General features: G+C 36.7%; 2 protein-coding genes across 2 annotated transcripts in view; one reads left to right on the top strand and one right to left on the bottom strand.

The window, feature by feature from the left end:
* C17H8orf88 (chromosome 17 C8orf88 homolog) overlaps nucleotides 1–510 on the top strand; it is a 40,308-nt gene extending 39,798 nt beyond the window's left edge. The window contains exon 6 of the mRNA XM_060127433.1: nucleotides 290–510. Within this exon, the coding sequence (XP_059983416.1) occupies nucleotides 290–313 (24 nt within the window). The 3' untranslated portion in view covers nucleotides 314–510. The remainder of the gene's footprint in view (nucleotides 1–289) is intronic.
* A 3,023-nt stretch (nucleotides 511–3,533) lies between these two features.
* The window catches only part of NECAB1 (N-terminal EF-hand calcium binding protein 1), a 183,620-nt gene continuing 165,497 nt past the window's right edge, over nucleotides 3,534–21,656 (bottom strand). Inside the window, exons 9-12 of the mRNA XM_060127738.1 lie at nucleotides 14,986–15,098; nucleotides 8,801–8,878; nucleotides 7,414–7,505; nucleotides 3,534–3,653 (exon numbers count right to left, since the gene is read on the bottom strand). Coding sequence (XP_059983721.1) covers nucleotides 3,628–3,653; nucleotides 7,414–7,505; nucleotides 8,801–8,878; nucleotides 14,986–15,098 — 309 coding nt within the window. The 3' untranslated portion in view covers nucleotides 3,534–3,627. The remainder of the gene's footprint in view (nucleotides 3,654–7,413; nucleotides 7,506–8,800; nucleotides 8,879–14,985; nucleotides 15,099–21,656) is intronic.

Raw genomic sequence — 21,656 nt, 5'->3', positions numbered from 1 at the left:
TTGTTTTATGCATTAATAATATTTTCTAAAAATTAGGTACCACAAAAACAGAACAACGGGTTTTGAATACAATCTAATATATTTAAATATAATATATGTATTATATAAGTTTTACTAAACACAGAAGAACTACTTTATTTGACAAATTCCAGTTACTTAATAGTTTCTATAGTAACATGCATTTAGATCTGCAAACAATAGGTCACAACATTTGGTTTGATAAACTAATTAGTAAAAGGTACATTCATTCAATCTAATTGATAAGTTAACTTTTTCTTCTCTATTACAGGAAAACAACCAAAGCTTTAAGTAGCATTTTGAGAATGTATGTATTTCAAGATAAAGAATTACTAATTTTATATTTTGGACACCTGCAAATGAAGTGGATCTAGTAACAATAACTGTAACAGACTGTAACAATTCAATTTATTTTTAATTTTGATGGTTGGATATTTGGTTTCTCCTAAAATGAGAAAGAGATACTTTAAACAATAAAGAATTTTCTAATCAGTTTCAGCTTTGCAGGCAGTTTCTTGCATAAATTGGGAAGTAACACTGGAAAGTAGGAATTTGGTTAGTGAAATGGGAAGACTATATTTATAATTTGCATGCTACTTGCAATTTTTGTTTTTCATCACTTGTAATAATGGAATGAAAATGTAAGCTGTAAGGATTCTCAAATATAAAGTATATGCTATGATGTATATATGATACATAATTTCTTGTTGCTTTTAAAGTTGCTTTTGTTTTGTTTCCCACTGATTTCATACCAGCACTTGAAAGGATCATTACAATCTCTCTAGAGGTTTAGAATGATTCAGGATGTTCAATGAATAGTTCTCAGTGATAGGAGGGATAATATTTTAAGAAGTATTTCTTTTCAAATATATGATTGTTCTGTAGGTTTGTGATAATAACAACATTGTCTAATATTCTTTTATTTCCAAAAGAGGAATAATTGAGGCATTTGCAAATAATTGAGGTGCATTAAGTTTCAGTGCTGTAATTTCTTATAACAAGAGTATGGATGAAGAATTTGGAGGTTTAAACTTTTAGCTCCTAGAAATTCTATACACTAAATCTCCTGCAATTTGTCACTCTTGTTAAAAAGAAAAGTTTGTTCCAGCACAGTGTCACAAAGAATTGCTCATATAAAGGTAAGTGTAAACTCTCCCTAGTTCTATCCTCAGATTCTTTCAGATCCCTGGGTCTATTGGCAAGGCATTCAAGGACATCATTTGGCAGAAAGTTTATCTTAAACTGAATTCTGAACTCCTAAAACAACTACCTTTTTCTTCATTGGTCTTTAGACTTGTTACCCAGATTCAAACTTTAGTCCATGGCAGATTTCCCAACTTGGTCTTTAGTATACTACTTTTAATTGCTTTGTTCACCAGAAAAAGATTGCTTTTCAAGTAGGAAAAAAAAAAGAACCTTCACTAGCCATAAATTTATTGGTTACTTAAAAATGAGTTTACACCTACGGCCCAGTTTTTTACACTCATTTTTGCCCTACTATTTCCCTTTATATTATAGCTTCTAGTATTTATATGTGTATGATTACACACACATACACAAAAATACATGTAATTTATATAAGAGCTGGGGTCATCTCAATAAAAAAGTAATTTAAAAAGAGCTGGGGTCAGAATTACCATATAATTAAATTGGTTTGCTTTATTATTTGCCTATTATCCAAGTCTGTTGACTTTAGTTAAAAAAAATATGATCGAACCTATTCCAATTTGGAATCCAAAGAGCCCTTCCATTTAGCACTGTTACTGAGGGCAGACCCCATTTAAAGTCATACTACCATCCTAACTTTGGAAAGTGCCTAGTATCCAAAAGACTTGATGTACTTTCTGAATCTGATACAGAAATGGACTGGCCAGAACAATATATTGATTAGCTATAATTTCTATTTTTGAAATCATTTATAACCAGCGTTTTCAAGAAGAGTTTGTATAGTAGAAGTCCCCGAGGTTTCAAAGTCTTTTGATCCTTTCTTACTGTATATAATCAGAGTGAGACTGCAAAGACTTTTATTATCTATTTGCCTTTGTACATATGTATAGCTTATTTGAATAATCGTTGTACATCTCCATTCATGTTGTTCTTTGCTTTGTATATAAATTAAAAGAGTTGAGCCAGGTGTTGTTTCATAGTGTTTATCATCTTTAGAAATGACCACACACACACACACACACACACACACACACAAACATATACACACACGTGTGTATGTCAATATTTACTACCTATTTCTAGTAGAAGCTATTAAAAATTCTTTAATTTTATTTAGACTAAATGAGGACTGAGAGTACACAAAGGTGTTGGTAAAAGTTAGTTTGAGAAAATATGTTAGGTTAACTTTTATATTTAAAAAACAAAATTTTAGTTCAACCTTCCTTTTTGTCTGAGTTAAAAAAAAAAAGAAAAGGAAAAATTCACCTTATGTTTGTTTCCTGGAAGACCTGTGTTTTCAGAGGAATTTGGCCTAGAGAATAAACAAATTTCTATATGCATTGCATTTTCATTAGCAGCATTTATCAGAATAAAAGAGATTTTATTAAAAATATTTAATTTATGAGCTTGTACAGCAGAATATATAAGGTACATAGTTTTAGTTTTTCTAGTGAAACTGGGATTGTAGTCATTCTAGTGTTGAAACTGAAAAATAGATGTTTTTTGTCCAGTACATATTTTATTATTTCCCTAAAGTTTATACTTGTTTTATAATTCTTTGTTCACTTAGGTTAAAATTTTGGTTTTAAAATATTTTGAAATCATTATTTAAATGCAAATGTCTATTTTTCATAAGTAAAGTTAGACCTCTGGATCATGTGCCAAAAATTTTGAACCACATTTTCTTAACAAATGATATAATGGTGTTACATTACTAAATGGTACCCTGTCACAGAATTGCTCACTTATGAAAAACCAGTTTATAACTTGACAGATGGATAGAGATTCTATTGGTTATAATGAAGATTGGTTTATGCTCATGTATTAATGTTTTTTTAAGCTTAAACAACAGGGATGCACTGCATCCCTGCTCTCTCTCTCTGCATATAAGGATACCAGTCATATTGGATCATGTATTAGCTTTTTAAGTAACATAAAGTGAATAGTTATAGGATCCTGAGTTGGGAATGGAGTAGGTATTACTGAAGAATACATTTCACTCATGGTAAAGCAGATACTTAAAAAATCACAAAACACTGATTTAACCTTTATAGTTTATGACAGATCTACAGAAGCTGTTCTATGAAGTAATAGTCTAAAAGCTCTCACTTTAAATGTTTTTTTCTCTATCATAACAATTTTGTTACTTTATATGTATACTTTTCATATATTATGATTTTGAGACTAAAGGGTTTTAGGTTTATTGTATGTAGCAATACAGCAGCAAATATTGAGGATAATAGTGAACTTTGAAAGTTGAGCTAAAATTTACATGAAAGATAAAATGATAGAAGACATTTAAGAAGAGTGCACATCTTAGGGTAAATATATTTAAACAAAAGTAGAGAGTAGATTAATAAGTACAGAGAATTTTCTAATTCACATTTCAGATAAGAACAGTTGTTTTTTACTTGGAACCATAAAGAAAATGTTAAGGAACAGCTAGTTGTTCAGGATCCACCATGAAGCTGAAAAGAGAAAAAGAGTTTTTTTAAATAATGAAAATAATTGCTAGGGCTAAGTTAGTTCAAGGTGCAAGTCATTCTTAAAGAGACTATTTTCCCTCATCTTTAGTCTGTATAATTACTTATCTTTCAAGTTACTGTTTCCTGACTTGATTGAACTTTCTTGTGCACTTGTTAGTTGTACCATAGCTTTTGGCACTTGGTTGCAGTTTAACTAAAAAGTTTTTGTTATATATGAATAGAGATTGTCTTGGCAATGAGATTATAAACACCCTGAAGATAAAATCATGTTGTTGTTGTTTTAATCTTCCCAGTTCAGAAAGTTTGGGTATAAGTAAGTGGATGTGTTTTAAATAATATTTTTTTAGTATATCTGTATTGTAAAATTAGGAATATTTTCCCCAGTAAATGTAAGTATCCCAAAGACAAACCTATGTCAAAGAAGTAAGATTGGTGGAATGAGGTGAGAAACAGACAAATGTGAAGGATTAAAATTTGTTTTCAAAGCTGTTTAAATAATACACTGACTGGCAATAGGATCTTACTTTCTTATGTATCCTTTTTTTCCATAACCATAAGGCTTTCTCCTTTGCCAAGGGATATTCTGCTCCACAGACCAATTCTCATACTCTTTTTGTCTGGGTGTTTTATGATAGTTTATCAGCATAGGCTCCATATTCCAGTATGCCTCATTTAAGTGATTTTTATATTTGAGAGTTCATAGGAATATATTTTGGTTTATATTTTTGTATCTAGTGAAGACTGGTTTATTTGCTTTATTTATTTAAATAAATTGTTTTATTTATTTTTATTTTTGGTTGAGTTGGGTCTTTGTTGCTGCTCACGGGCTTTCTCTAGTTGCGGCAAGCAGGGTCTACTTTTCATTGCGGTGCTCGGGCTTCCCACTGAGGTGACTTCTCTAATTGCGGATGGAGCATGGGCACTAGGCGTATGGGCTTCTGTAGGTGTGGCACGCGGCTCAGTAGTTGTGGCTCACAGGCTCTAGAGCGCAGGCTCAGTAGTTGTGGTGCACGGGCTTAGCTGTTCTGTGGCATGTGGGCTCTTCCTGGACCAGGGCTTGAACCCATGTCCCCTGCATTGGCAGGCAGATTCTTAACCACTGCGCTACCAGGGAAGTCCCTGCTTTATTTCTTAAGATGTATCTTAAGTAAACCACTTAGAAATCTTAATTAAAAAGCAGTAATGGGTTTCCCTGGTGGTGCAGTGGTTGAGAGTCCGCCTGCCGATGCAGGGGACACGGGTTCGTGCCCCGGTCCGGGAAGATCCCACATGCCGCGGAGCGGCTGGGCCTGTGAGCTATGGCTGCTGAGCCTGCGCTCCGCAACGGGAGAGGCCACAGCAGTGAGAGGCCCGTGTACCACAAAAAAAAAAAAAAAAAAAAAAGTCTTATTAGAAATTGTTATTTGTGAATTAGTAATACAAACCCACTCATTGTGTGTTTCTAACTGTAATAACTTTCAGATTTTTATCTTAGGTCAAAATATATGCAGCATTTCAAAACTACATAAACAAAATGCACAAAACTAGTTGTTACAAATATAAGTCATATGGACATTAAAATCATAAATAATATTTATAAGCTAATTTCAGCTTTTTGTCCAGGGAGATATATCTGCTGTTTGTTCCCAAGGGAAGTCAGCTGTTAACAGTGATAGAACTTTCAGTTTAGAATAGAGTAGGATGACCCAATAGATGTTAAAAATCTTGTTTGAAGTAGGTTTTTAAAATTGTGTTAGAATCAAGCCTAACTTTTTTTTCTATCAAATTCCAGTGGTTGTAGAAATTAGATGTGATGTGAAAATCACACACACATGAAAAATAGGGTAGCAATTAAAAGGCATTAAATTGTATTCACTCTGAATTCTGAGAACAGGAATTGATCCAGTTTTATCTGTACTCAGTTTTTCTCTCTAAATTAGGAAATGCTCTGAGAGAGAAAGAGTAATAGAATGCATGTACCAATGATACTAATAGTGCATAAACCTGCCCTTAAGATCTAGAGTAAATATAAAAAATCAGGCTGAGACTGTCAGAGTCAGCCAACTTGAAAGCATTCACACCTGATCTCCCCATCTCCTCACCTAGCTTCAATTCCAGAATTGACTTCTTCATTTTCCATTTATTGCCAATCCATCAAAATCTACCCTAATTTTAAAATTCCTACCATTTTATTAAAACTTCTCTTGTCAAATCCAATTTTCAGTCCCATTCTCTTCAGTCATGCTCTCCTACATAGGCCCCCTGAGGAGCACTGTACTTTGCATGTTACTCCTCTTTTGGTTTCCTTGATACTCTGTAACTGTGACTCTCCTATCTCTGGTTCCCCTCAGTCTCCTTAATGAAAGGAGGCTTTTCTCTCCCAACCTTTTAAATAAAGGCAGTTCCTCAGGCTTCTGTTAGATATTTTCTTCTTACCTACACACTTTCTCACCAACGCCCGGCTTCAACCATCATCTTGCTATGGTTAACTCCTGAAAATTCTATCTGCAAGGGAACTCTATGGATATCGTCTTGGTTCAGATGCTTTTTTTTCCTGGCCTAGATTATTGCCCTGCCTGACCAATTTCTCTCCTCTCATGACATTCACCTTTCTCCCTCCTGCCACAGTTACTACTGATTAGAGCATTCACTAGCCCTCTCAAAAACTTTAATGGCTCCATAATACTGTAAGAAGAAAGTTAAAATTCCTTATTATATTTTCAACTCCCATTTCCTACTCTCTCCTCTCTTTGCACATGTACCATATACAAGCCTTATGCTTTAATCATATCTTTGCACCAATTAACACAGCACATTTAACATTTCTTACATTTGTTCATGTCTACAATTTACCTCTAAGTACTCTTCTTCTCCATCTTTATTTGTCCAAATCTAATTTTTTAAAGTCCAGCTCAAGGATCATCTCCTCATTAAAAACTGTTAAAGAGGCAATCCACTCCTCTAAATTCACATAGCACATTATGACTCTAATAGGTAACTATTATGTATGTCCTGAGCTTGTTATTTTTCTGCAAACATTTGTCTTTCCTACTGGACAGAAAGCATTTTATAGGTAGGGACTGTATTTTTACTTTGTACCCTCTATAGCTCCCAACACAATGCTTGTTCATAACTGGAGCTCAATCAGTGCTAGTAAACAGGCTAGGAACCCCAGTATCCCCAGTGCTTAGCACTTATTAACATTCAGTAAAAGTATGTTTAATTGGTAATTGAATGGATGGGTAGATGAACAAATAATTTTTGTTCTCAATTATCTTAAATAAGGTTTGGCTAGGCCAGACTTCTCAGGCAAGTTCATTTCAAATTTCTCTTTCCCTTCTCCTTTTTCTCCAATTAAAAAAAATATTTTAACAATTATTATAATAAAGATATTTCTAACATAATTCTAATCTCCAATCTATGGTCACCTATTTCAAATTTATTCAATACACTATAATATAGTAAAGCATTTGAATAATTTTTTGAAATGTCATGATTTGTACTTCAAATTGTTAAAAGGTGACCAGTAAATGACTAATATTAGGTTTAATACAGCCAGGAATACAAATAGGGTCAACTAAGGACTAAAGGCAATAGAAAAAATATATAGATCTCTTATTTCCTACCCCCACTCTCCAATTTTAAGATAGATAAAAAAATAGAGTACAGTTGATGAAGGGGAAAGGGCTAGAACATACTGTCTTTTAAACAGAGAAAGGCAATACAAAAGCACATAGAAGAATTGTGAACCCAGGATAATTACCAGGAACTAGCATAGTAGATGTGAGTTCTGGAGTTTCCAAGAAATCCACATTACTTCTTTGGAAGGTCTTGCTATAATTCATCTGACGGTGGCTGTATAAATAATTATAGGTTATGGCTGTGCAATTTATTACAATCTTCCTGAGTAGAATGTAGCACAGTTCAAATTCACTCAAGGTGGCAAGGTTTCGGATGATTTAGATTAAGTGCCTGAATACGGACTTCTTTTCTTGGTTATTTACCCTTAAAAAAAGACTAAGGAGTAATTTAACAAGTATCACCAGAATTTTTTTTTAAAACAGGAGAGCACTAATTCTCTAGAGAAGATAAAACAAAAGGAGATAACTGTAATTGCAGCAAGAAGTTTAAACAGAAGGAAGACTATCTTGGGCATCAGGATGTTTAAAAAATAGGATAGCTAAGAAGAAGGACTATAGATTTTCCATCTCTAGAGGATAAAAAGAAAGAAAAATCATCTAAAAGTATAGGCCTGGAACTACAGAGTTGAATAAGTTGCCTTTAAAGCTCCCTTTTGTGCCTGAAATTCTGTTGATGTCATTATGCATTATAGCACAGTGTTTAAAATAGCCACAAAAATAAAAATTTTAGGTGAAATATGTATCAAATAAATTTCCAGGTATTTGTTTCATTACCACCATTTAACACCCCAAAATATGGACTTATTGGAGAGCTATATTCTCTGTGCCACTTAAAGCCAACTAGAACTATTTATATAATCTCAGAATAGCAAAATTTCCTTCATCTCATTTTTCTAATTATATATTTGTTACTTATTAATAATTATTTTAATTTCAAAGAACTTGATTTATCTTTTAACTTTATCGAGGAATAGTTAACAAATATAATTATATACAAAACTGAATGATTACAAGAGAAGTTGACTTGCTTTTAATCTTTTCCAAACAATGTCTTGAATTTCCCTTTTATTTGCAGTAAGTAAAGACATTTCAAAAAGCTGTTAAGCTATGATGATCTTAACCATTATATATAGCTATATTGCAAAATAAGAACCACAAAGCTTAAGAAAAATTAGGAAGTAAAATTATTTTCATCTTTTTCTGCATCCTTTGTCTCCCACCCCTGCACACCTTAGACACCCATGACCCACATCTAAATCTGTTTACCTGAAAGCATCAGTAAAATGGTAATTCTTAAAGTGTGATCATAATCAAAAGTTTTTGTGCTTCAAAAGGAAAGTGATTTCAAATCCATAAAAAGAGTGAGATTTAGGAAAATGAGCAAATAAGACAGGTTTTAAGGTGAGGTAAAGGGAATGGAGTTTTTTCTACAGGTTCTAAAATTATATCATGTATATTGCCACCTCCCTGGCAAAAAAATAAAAAAAATAAGGCCTGCTCATAACTTACCTATTCCACACACTACTGTTCTCCCAGAACTCGTAAATCGTGTAGTGAGATTCATTTGAAAGCTTCTGTATAGAAATACTGAAATGGAAAAGGAAAGGTGTAATTAGCCACAGGAAATTAAATACAAGAAATAAACTAATATTTCTAATCACCTCTAATCTTATCCATTTGTATAAGAAACACCTATGGTTCCTGCATGAAAATTGAAGTTTTGTCAATAATTGATTAACAGGTCTGTTTGTTTAATATACGTTTTTAGTTTTCTGGTTTGGCATCATGAATACTGTCTCAGTATATTTCAGAAATCACAAATATAACTTTGTAAAATTTCCTTCATATATCTATTCAAAAAGATTTTGTGAGTTCTGTTTTGCCAGGGTTCAGAAGAATGTGAGTGCATGCCACCTTCCTTGCCCTCAGCTGTTGCTCTTTGGATCAGTCCAATCAGCCTCCAAAGCTCTTGCCCTTACCTCTATCTCTGGATTGACAGTTTTTGTTTGGGGTCCTGCTGTAAGCTAAGTCACCTGGACCACACTGCTACACAACTAACTCCAACTTTGCCAGTGCCCAGTGTTGGTCCTCCTCCTTTCTCTTTTACACACTCACACCTCTCAACTTTCTCGCTGTCCAGATCAAGTTTGAGTCCATATTCTGGCCATAATTGTAGTTTTTTTTGTAATTGCTTTTCCAATTTAGGGAAGACAAATTTGTTCCTTCCAGCCTTCTGGACTAGCCTGAGAGTGGCTAATAGCCTATATAATATGTTTTGGAGTAGTGAAGAGAGAGGAGGTGGGTGAAAAGACAAGTTGAGGTGAAGACTGGATTTAATCCGGTAGCAATGAGGAGACACAAAAGGGTTTAAAGCAGGGAGAGTCTCATTGTTGAAGCTGGGTTTTAAAAGATCCTTCTGATGGCCGTGTGAGGTAGCCTATGGAGAACAGTTCAAAGCAGGAAGAAAAGTTAGAGAGGTAGTGAAACTAGCTTAGGTGAGAGATGATGAAGATCCAAATTAAGGTAGAAAGAAAGGGAGAGGGGATAGATTCATAAATTTAAGGGAGAGTAGGATACAAATATAAAGATTCCTTTAAAAAATTAATTCCACAAGTCCAGCTTGTTCAGCCTAACGTTTCACAGTATATTCAGATTATAAATCAAAATCAGAGGTTAGAAAAACAATAAGGATTTAAAAAAACAAATCAGATGGGGTGCTTTTTTTTTTTTTTTTTTTGTGGTACGCGGGCCTCTCACTGTTTTGGCCTCTCCCGTTGCGGAGCACAGACTCCGGACGCTCACGCTCAGCGGCCATGGCTCACGGGCCCAGCCACTCTGCGGCATGTGGGATCTTCCCGGACCGGGGCACGAACCCATGTCTCCTGCATTGGCAGGCGGACTCTCAACCACTGCACCACCAGGGAAGCCCGGTGTGGTGCTTTTTTAAATGGAAGTATAGTTGATTTACATTATATTTCAGGTATACAGCATAATGATTCAGTAGTTTTGCAGATTATACTCCATTAAATGTTATTACAAGTTAATGGTTATAATTCCCTGTGGTATACAATACATCCTTGTTGCTTATCTATTTTATACATAGTAGTTTGTATAAACTACTCTTTTTTAAATTTTTTAAAATAATTTTTATTGGCGTATAGTTGATTTACAATGTTGTGTTAGTTTTGGGTTTACAGCAAAGTGAATCAGTTATACATAGACATATATCCACTCTTATGATTCTTTTCCCATATAGGTCATTTCAGAGTATTGAGTAGACTTCCCTGTGCTACACAGTAGATCCTTATTATCTATTTTATATATAGTAGTGTGTATATCTCAATCCCAATAAATTGAGAGATTGGGAAAAATTGGGAGAATAGAATATTGATTTAAGAGCAAACATACGGTAAAATAGCCAAGCTCAGTGTAAATTTAGGATTTACCTAAGTGTGGCCAGCAGATGGTGGTAACTACACAGAAATTGTAATACTTATTTGGCTTGTAGTTTGGTGTTTTTCACAGAGCTATTGATCAAGCTTGCTTCAGTTAAGATATGATGTAGCAAGTATTGTTCTTAGTTCAATTTCAGATTTTATCGGGAAAGGTTTATAACATAATCAAAGGAATTGAACAGAAAGTGAAACTGGAGATTTTCTAACCCCAGGAGTTTATAGATGGGCTTTTGGGGGGGTTCCTTGAAATCCCAGAAATGAGCTGAAAATTACTGTGCATATCTACTTTTTCCTGGGAAGAGAATCCATAGTTCTCATCATAGTCTAAAAGGATCTGTAATCCCCAAATGTAATCTGACAATGTAATGGTCAAATTTCAATCCATGACTATGAACTGCCTCCTACAAACTAATTCATTTGTATTACTTATTACATATAAAAATCACTTATCCTGCTATCTGAACCTGCCATTTTCCAGACTAGCCACAAGAAATTCACGAAATTTTAGCCTGATGCTCAAGTTTTGAAGGACTGAAGAAGAGAACACAGTGTGATAAGGTAGTGGTTTGAAGTATAGCCATACAGGCTTACCTTCATCCACCATGTATTAGAGCTTTGTCACCTTGGGCCCATTACTTAACCTGTTTCCTCACCTGTTAAATGGTGGTAATAATAGTACTGAGTACTAAATAAAGCATTATATGTAGAATGTTTTGCCCAGTAATTGGTATATTGTATGTGTGTATATGTGTGTGTGTGTGTGTGTTAGCTGTTAGCTCAATAGTGAAAAACAAAGTAGCACTTTACTTAGGTGAGTGAAAGCTAAGCCTTAATGGTATCAAAGTTGAGAAACATGACAGAATTAAAAGGAACAGAAAAGAAACTGAGGGAAAAAGACAAATCTTTGAAAACAATGAGGAGCAGCAAGCCAATAATAATGATGATAACAATTATTACATTATTATACATACTAATAACAATGGCGATGGTTGCTAACATGTATTGCTCTGTTCCAGGCCCTGGTTTAAGCATTTCCCATGGATTAAGTCATTTTACCTTCACAGTCACTCTGGGAATCATATGGTAGATACTGTCTGTTGCCTCCCCAACTGTTATTCCCCTCTGTCTAACCGAACCCTGCCATTGTTCATTTTGCAATATATCCAATGTACCAATCAGTGCTGGGCTGAGACAGTCATCACAATCTCCTTTCTGCTAAATATTTGTTTTCTAACCTCCCCTGTAACCAGGAATAGCCATGTGACTTGAGTTGGGCCGATGAGATGCCAAGGGAAGTATGCTGAGAAGCAAGGACTTCTGGGAAACTTTCTGTCCTTAGGTTCAGACATGAGAGGATGGCTTGTTGGTGTTGCTCCTTTCTCCTTCTTCCTGACTGTAGGCCATCTGGTCAAGAGCCAGATGGAAGAGTTGAAAGACCAGTTCAGATTGTGTCTCAAAGGACTATGGGTGAAAATGCTAATCAAAATTGTTCTACAGACTGGGTGCTTTCAATTAAGGGCAAAACTGACCAATACACAGCAATGACATTTAAGGACATTGATATTTGAGACTGTACAATACAGATAACAATACATATGCAGTGATGACACTGAGACAGCAAGAAAAGGTTAATGATAAAATTTTTAGAAACTTCAGTCAGCAATATTTCTGTTAAAAGGGCTTAAGGCTTGAATGATTAGCTTTCAATTATTTGCAAACTTAAAATTACATGATGTAACTCTGAGCTTTTGCTTTGTGACTGTACTAACTTAAACACCCTCAGTCTTCCTCCTCAATGTATTCATACTTCCTGTGGCACTTAAAAACTCACTGGCTAAAGCAAGAGTTCTTTGGCTAAGCTGTCTCTGGATAAGGTCACTTAGAGCTTCAGCCCTGAGCTCCAGGACACTTTGAACATTCCAGGAGCTGGAAAATGTCAGTGAAATGGGGAAAAATGATGTAGCTCAGGAACGGTTGGGGTTAAACATCTTACCTAAGGTAGCTTGGCTCATCAGGAACAGGACACACTTCATCTTGGCTTCCTCTGTTCCCCAGGTGGCCTACCTTAACTCACAGAGCCTAATCACTGGAGTAAGGGGCACACAGGAGGGATAGTTCCTACAATTCTCCACCACACTACGGCCACCCATTTATTTTGTCTATATAAAAATGCTGATAAATTAATGGTTCAATGTGCCACAGGGTACCATGAGTTCTTAAGGATGTTTCTTTGGCCATAGTACAACTCCCAGGGTTGATTCTTACAATGCAGTTCCACATTCATCTTCCCTACATCCTTGACATGGAGTTCAGAATACATACAAATTCTAGAATTTGGTAGCTGAGAGTGACTTCACAAATCATTTTATTCTACTTAACAGCTGTGAAATTAAGGCCAAGAACATGGCTTTAATTGTTCATGAATGAGTATCCTATTTTCCCAACTGGTTTCCTAGATCCTTGGAAGCAGAAACTATTCTCAACTTTCCGAAGTCATGCATGGTTTTGAGAATACACTGTGTGCATCATATATATTCAGTTGGTACCTCCCCGTGCCAAACACAGGGATTAAATAAGCCTTCATGATTACAAAATATGCAAAAAGAGTAATCAAAAAGTGTGTGTGTGTGTGTGTGTGTGTGTGTGTGTGTGTGTGTTATACATGGGTCACACAATTGCTCTGCTTGGGTTTTTCAGTAATTTTTTTTTTAACATCTTCGTTGGAGTAAAATTGCTTTACAATGTTGTGTTAGTTGCTGCTATATAACAAAGTGAATCAGCTATATGTATACATAATACCCCCATATCCCCTCCCTCTTGCATCTCCCTCCCACCCTCCCTATCCCATCCCTCTGGTGGTCACAAGCACCGAGCTGATCTCCCTGTGCTATGAGGCTGCATCCCACTAGCTATCTATTTTACATTTGGTAGTGTATATATGTCAATGCTACTCTCTCACTTCATCCCAACTTCCCCTTCCCTGTGTCAAGTCTATTCTCTACGTCTGCATCTTTATTCCTGTCCTGCCCCTACGTTCTTCAGAACCTTTTTTTTTTTTTTAGATTCCATATATATGTGTTAGCATACGGTATTTGTTTTTCTCTTTCCCAAACCCACAAAGTTAATACAACCCATGTTTAATTCCAGAGCCAGACTTCTTAGCTGCAGAAGTATTCTGCCAGAGTGTGAATAAAATATAACTAGTAATTACTGGGAGGAACACCAAAGAGACATAAAGTATGTGTTTCTATGTGCACATACATGCATGCATACATGTGCTAAAAAGCTTTCCCAATGTTCTAAGAGTATTGTGAAATACAATTTAAACAAGCTCCTAAGGTAGGGGTGGATTTGGTTGTGGCAGTTTTCCAGGAGCAGGTGAGTTTGATCTTTGGCATAAGGTAGAGCATGGTCTGGCAGAGACCTGAAGCTGGGTGCACACTTCTGGGAAGGAGAGTGGCCAGATCGAAGGCACAGTGGTAAGACAATAGATTATGCTGGAAAGGCAATATGCAGCTGGGCACTGTTGAGGCATAGTGTTCAGGTGAGGGAGAACAAATGGTAGCAGTGCTATGGATCTCTGGGGTCTGTTGGTAGTATAATTGTAGGGTCAGGATAAACTTCTGGCATTTGATAAGCTACTCATTAGATAGTTATTGCAGGTTTCTGAATAAGAGAATTCTATGATAATTGTTTCCGGGAAATTATAATTGTAGTAGTTGTTTCTCGGACTACTTGGAGTAGAGAAACTGAAGATGAGGTATAGGTAGTATATTTTAGTAGCCTGAGATAACAGAAGCCTGAGCTGGAGTGGCCATGGAAATAACTTTTTTTTTTTTTTTTAAATGACAAAGTCCTGCCATCAAGACTTCAGAGATGGTGCAATTTCATAATGAATGGCTGAAATGGTGGTTATTAGGCCATAGGGCGCACTCTCAAGGTAGCAATCAGAGCTAGATGCACTAGAGTTGAGGCCTCATATACCAGAGATGATTTAAATCAGAGTGTGAGTCTGCCTGGATGCAAAAGGAGGAATTTCAGTCTATTTGACTTCCCTTGGTGCTCCTAATGCTCAAATCCACACAGAGTCCAAGGATAAAAGAGAAAACAGCCTGTTTAACTCTGCAAAATGTATCACCCCGAGGGCTAGAATGACCAGCATAACTTTAGATGAAGATTCTCAAATACCAGTTCTCCAGACCCCACCTTCATCTAAGACACATGCACAGGAGCACTTACCGCAAGCAACCACTTTGGGAGGAAGCGCTCTCCACATAGTGTTTCAGAGCGAGTTGGAATTCTTCCAAGTCCTCTTCTCTCACAGACATCTGACGCTGCACAAGCATGATGTGCTGCAGAGGAAGGGGCAAGTGTTACTTTGTTGACTATCATGGAGCCTCCCTAATCCAACCCCCTACTGCTCATCCCATCCCTCCTCACAAAACAAACAATTTTTCATCTAAAAATGACTAAAAAGCCCATGACTAGTCCAAGTAATAACACTGTATAAAAGCTGTAGTATAGGCAGGATATTTTCTTGCCTCTAGTAACAGGCACTAAAAAAGGTGTCCTTCATGATGACATATTTCCCTTTTAAAAGCAGTGGTTCTCCATCAGAATCACTGGGGAGGTTTTAAAATTACATTTATATCAGAATCTCTGGAGTGAGGTTCACGCACTGGTATTCATAAAAACCCCTCCAAATGACTTTAATGTGCAGCCAGGGTTGGAATCACTGACCTAAAGTCACTTACCAAATTTTAAAGAGAAGTTTTATTGTACACAGTGCACAGCTCCAGCTTCTCCTTGGCTATTTTGTGATATTAGACATATTATGAATTTCATTACAAACAACCAAATTTCAAAAAATATGTGTTCACTGACGCATTTCCAAAGCTACATAAACCATCACAGGGTTCTCAAACAATTAACCACCTATAATAGGCCCCACTCAAATCTCATGGCATTAGATGAAGCCTGTGTTTAATGGATCATGCTGGGTTGGATGACAACTGATTCTTGTAACAAATCCTATTACCCTTATAGCACCTGTAGTTTGAATACTTTCCTAAAGCTATGCCTATGGGCTTCTCATGGTATTTTGATCTCAAGATTAGTCCTTTCCTCATCAATTGTTGGTAGTGAATCATAAAAGTGCAAAAAAAACAAGGATTGGAGGTGAATTATAAAAGTGCAAAGCAACAACAATAATGTGAGAAAGATTTAGAATATGAGGAAACTAACTTGCATGATCTTACCCAGCTATGTAGAAGTAGAGCTAGAATTAAGCCCCTGGTTTGCTATCTCCAATTCCAATGAGCTTCTCTCTTAATGTTAACAGCTACCATTGGATGAACACTAATTATATTGTAGGTATTATGTTAGGCACGTTTTATATTGAACAAATGTTCCTACTTTGTGTTCCTACAGGGAATTAGTAAATGCTGGATTCTAGTATACAGTGATGGATTAAGATAGAATTCTTGTCTTCATAGGTTTTAGCAAAGAAATAAACAAGTCTTGAACACTGTGTCTAAGAAGTAATTTTAGGTATGGCCCATGAAACTTATTGTATGTAAATTGATCAGAATTCTACTAAAATTTTGACCAACTGTATTGCCAAATAAATTTTGATCCTTGTGTTAAAATCCTTTGACTATTTAAGGCTTAAAATAATATTTGGGCCCCCAAACTCATATGAGCTGGAAGCACGCTGTGAATACTGCATAACCCCCAAGAAAGGTAATGTTCCACAATGGGCTGACTCAGGTGTGGTCATGGATGGTAATGGACCAAGAAGAAACTCTTAAAGAAGAACAGAAAACAGGGTTCCTCTCAGAATGGAGATCTGGTGTCTAATAGTGGAACTTCCTTCATTAAAATACCTTCCCAGCATGAACTCATCGTTGCAACTAACCTGTGAATGTTGTGTATTTCCTATTCATCTGTTTTCTGAGCGGCAGTTTTATGGCATTTATCCTGGCCTAGTTTTATCATTGTATATTTTATCTGTGTGTGTGCAGGGGTTGGGCATTTCAGACTTTAAATGGCTACATCCTGACCTTACAGATAAGACTAAACATCATCCAGGGATCCTGGATTTGAGCTAGAAGCAGTAACTGGAGGAGACTTTGGGCGGTCTCCCTTGTGAAGGTAATGTGTTCTATAAATGTGAAAAGAAAGATGCAAATGAACATCTGATGACCAGAAGGTAGACTATGGCACAGACTCCAAACTGTTCATCAAAATCCATTTCTTTCTTCTTTCTAGATATAGAGTTAGACTTACAAATTCCATTATCCCTTGCAGTTAGGTGTCGCCAACTGATGAGTTCTCACCAACAGAATATGAGCAGAAGTGCTGTGTACTACTTTTGAGCCAAGACTTTCAGGAAAGATGTGAGCCTCCTCCACCTTCTCTTTTTCTTTTCTGCTAGTAAGATGAAGACCTGCCTTAGGACTGGCAGGCCCATAGGTGAGAGAAGTCTGTGTCCCTGAATCATTGTGTGGACTATTTACTAGGAAAACTTTTATTGCATTGGAATCATCCTACATCTTGGGTCTATTTGTTTTCATAACCTAGTCACCTAAATGAGTTCAGTAATTTTAATTGAGCTTTATCTTATTTCCCTTCAGGATCAGGAATCAAAGTCAATAACTATCTCCTAAGGTTGTATAATGAACAATCAGCCTCCTATCTGACTCTCCCAGGGCCTAGGTTTTTTTTTGTTTGTTTGTTTTTGTTTTCTGTAACATCTTTATTGGAGTATAATTGCTTTACAGTGGTGTGTTAGTTTCTGCTTTATAACAAAGTGAATCAGTTATACATATGTTCCCATATCTCTTCCCTCTTACGTCTCCCTCCCTCCCACCCTCCCTATCCCACCCCTCTAGGTGGTCACAAAGCACCGAGCTGATCTCCATGTGCTATGTGGCTGCTTCCCACTAGCTATCTATTTTACATTTGGTAGTGTATATATGTCCATGCCACTCTCTCACTTTGTGCTAAAGATAATCTCTACCAAAATAATTATGGATACATCCTTTTGACAAAAATCTACAGGTCAGGTATTTGATGAACAGTGACTCACATGATTCTTATGGGCTTTCCTGATGAAATATTATAAATATATCCACCTATTCCATCACAATTCTTTTAGTCTGAAGGCAATTGTTATGTGATCTAGTGAGGCAGGTTGTAAATATGACCAGAGTCCTTCACTGCTCCCTGAACCCATGCCCTTTGAAATGTGACTTTTTACTTCTCCATCTAGACATGGATTCTATTTCCCCTTTTCTTGGATCTGGGCTGGACTTCTAACTTGCTTTGGCCAACAGAACATGGCAGAAGTGACGCTGTGGTGGTTTCAAATTTAGGCCCCAAGAGACCTTGTGAGTTTCCACTCTTTTGCTTGGATCCCTGACATTGCCATGTAAATGAGCCCTGCTAGAGCAGGGGTCAGCAAACTTTTTTTTTTTTTTTTTCTTTTTTTTGCGGTACGTGGGCCTCTCACTGTTGTGGCCTCTCCCGTTGCGGAGCACAGGCTCCGGATGCGCAGGCTCAGCGGCTCCGCGGCATGTGGGATCCTTCCGGAACGGGGCACGAACCCGTGTTCCCTGCATCGGCAGGCGGACTCTCAACCACTGTGCCACCAGGGAAGCCCCAAGCAAACATTTTATGTAAAGGGCCAGATAGTAAAGGTTTTAGCCTTTGAAGGCCATATGGTTCCTGTCACAACTACTCAACTCCCCTGTTTTATTGTGAAAGCAAACATAGGCAATAAATAAACAAATGGGTATGGCTCTATTCCAGTGAAACCTTATATATAAAGACAGGCAGTGAGCTGTAGTTTTGCCAACCCCTATGCTGGAGGATTAAAACCACATAGAACAAAGCTGAGTCAGTGGATTCATCCTAGCTGAGGACCTAGACATATGAGAAAGCCCAGCTAAGATCAGTAAAGCTGGCATGCAGCTGATTACAGACGCCAAAAGGGAGCCAGCTGAGACCACCAAGATGATCTCGCCCTAAATTGCCTACATGCAGAACTGTGGTTTAAGCCATTCACTTTTGGGTGGTTTGCTATATAGCAATAGCTAAATGGTTCATTTACTTATATACATGGATGTGAATATGATTTGGAAAAATTAAATTTACTTTGCAATCCAAACAAGGCACTTCTTTCCCCACTTTTCCTCAGATATGTACACAAAGAAATAAACTTATAAAGGGGCCCAGATAATCTGCCTGCATTTTATGACTACTGTGACAAGTGGAGCTTTTTGAATCTTGGGTAATTTAAGGTAGACTTTCTGAGGTCCAAAGAAAATCCTTATATTTTTCTATGCTGGCTAGGTTAAGATGTGGTATATGGAGTATGGGAGAAGTAGGGAAGGGGTCCTAATATCTTCATGATATTTCTATATGTCTCTTGTTTAAAATATACAGCCTTTAATCCTTACTGAAATCTGAGATCCTATAATGTAAATGGCCAGCCCAGAACTTTCTTTCACGGTAGAAAATAGTGCTACATTTTTGTTTCTCTGCTTTAGAAGGGGTTAGTGTTGCTTTTATGACTTACCTTAGAGGGATTTTGTTACAATGGAATTAGGGTGGAATATTAGGGATTTCTTGGGCTAAGAAGTGCTAATTATGAAAGGTTAATCCAGGTTTACTGAATAGTATTTGCCAGTGACGTTACATTACAGTTGAGTGTACCTCTGATTTCTTGGATCTTTTTATTTCAAGAAATATCAGCTTTTTAAATAACTGGAGACAAAGAAATGTTTTAAACACAGCCAATTTGTTTTATGTTATTCTGTCTCTATTTACTACATTTACAACTGTGTTCCAAGCATTCTTCAGAAACATCAGAGCCTTCCTTGTGTGTTCTTGTTGGAGTCTCTTAACAGCTACTGCAAAGCAAGACTATGTTTTGAAAGTCTCAGACATATTAGTTGGCAATAGTCCACAAAACACATTAAAGTGCATGGCAGAATTAATTTACTCACAAAATATTATTCATAGGTTTAATGAGGATACAGAAGGAAAAAAAAGATATTAGATTTGTAAACTCCTATTGTATGAAAAGGGATTCTAGTGTATATATACAAAAATAATGTGCTCAAGAAAAGTTAACAGTTTTTGAAAAGCATCAGAAAGTGATAAAACTTTGTTTAAAATTATATTGACTTTTTTGTTAACATCTTTACTGGAGTATAATTGCTTCACAATGTTGTGTTAGTTTCTGCTGTATAAAAGAGCGAATCAGCTATACATAACCTTATATCCCCATAACACTTCCCTCTTGCGTCTCACTCCCACCATCCCTATCCCACCTCTCTAGGTGGTCACAAAGCAATGTGCTGATCTCCCTATGCAATGCAGCTGCTTCCCTCTAGCTACCTATTTTACATTTGGTAGTGTATATATGTCAATGCTACTCTCTCACTTCGTTCCAGCTTCCCATTCCCCTTCACCATGTCCTCAAGTCCACCCTCTATGTCTACATCTTTATTCAAGTCCTGCCCCTGGGTTCATCAGAACTTTTTTTTTTTTTCAGATTCCATATATATGTGTTAGCATTTTTTTTTCTCTTTCTGACTTACTTCACTCTGTATGACAGACTCTAGGTCCGTCCACCTCAGTACTAATAACTCAATTTCGTTTCTTTTTATGGCTGAGTAATATGCCATTGTATATATGTGCCACATCTGTCAATGAACACTTAGGTTGCTTCCATGTCCTGGTTATTGCAAATAGTCCTGCAGTGAACATTCTGATACATGACTCTCTTTGAATTATGGTTTTCTCAGGGTATATGCCCAGTAGTGGGATTGCTGGGTCATATGGTAGTTCTACTTTTAGTTTTTGAAGGAACCTCCATACTGTATTCCATAGTGGCTGTATCAATTTACATTACCCCACCAACAATGAGAGAGGGTTCCCTTTTCTCCACACCCTCTGCAGGATTTATTGTTTGTAGATGTTTTATGACGGCCATTCTGACCAGTGTTGGGTGGTACTTCACTGTGGTGTTTTTTTTTTTTTTTTTTTGCAGTACGTGGGCCTCTCACTGTTATGGCCTCTCCCGTTGCGGTGCACAGGCTCCGGACGCACAGGCTTAGCGGCCATGGCTCACGGGCCTAGCCACTCCACGGAATGTGGGATCTTCCCAGACCGGGGCATGAACCCGTGTCCCCTGCTTCGGCAGGCGAACTCAACCACTGCACCACCAGGGAAGCCCCCTCACTGTAGTTTTGATTTGGATTCCCTAATGATTAGTGATGTTGAGCATCCTTTCATTTGTTTGTTGGCAATCAGTATGTCTTCTTTGGAGAAATGTCTATTTAGGTCTTCTGCCCATTTTTGAATTGGATTATTTGTTTTTTTGATACTGAGCTGCAGGAACTGATTGTATATTTGGAGATTAATCCTTTGTCAGTTTTTTCATTTGCAAATATCTTCTCCCATTCTGAGGGTTGTCTTTTCATCTTGTTTATGGTTTCCTTTGCTGGGCTTTTAAGTTTCATTAGGTCCCATTTGTTTATTTTTGTCCATTTCTCTAGGAGGTGGGTCAAAAAGGATGTTGCTGTGATTTATGTCACAGAGTGTTCTGCTGATGTTCTCCTCTAAGAGTTTTATAGTGTCTGGTCTTACATTTAGGTCTTTAATCCATTTTGAGTTTATTTTTGTGTCTGGTGTTAGGAAGTGTTCTAATTGTATTCTTTAACATGTAGCTCTCCAGTTTTCCCAGCGCCACTTATTGAAGAGGCTATCTTTCTCCATTGTATATTCTTGCCTCCTTTATCAAAGATAAGGTGACCATATGTGCATGAGTTTATCTTTGGGCTTTCTATCATGTTCCATTGATCTATATTTCTGTTTTTGTGCCACTACCATACTGTCTT

The sequence above is a fragment of the Lagenorhynchus albirostris genome, chromosome 17, assembly GCF_949774975.1.
Source record: "Lagenorhynchus albirostris chromosome 17, mLagAlb1.1, whole genome shotgun sequence".
Classification (NCBI taxonomy): Eukaryota; Metazoa; Chordata; class Mammalia; order Artiodactyla; family Delphinidae; genus Lagenorhynchus; species Lagenorhynchus albirostris.
The sequence above is the reverse complement of the archived record's forward strand: the minus strand, read 5'-3'. Positions and strand labels throughout refer to the sequence as shown.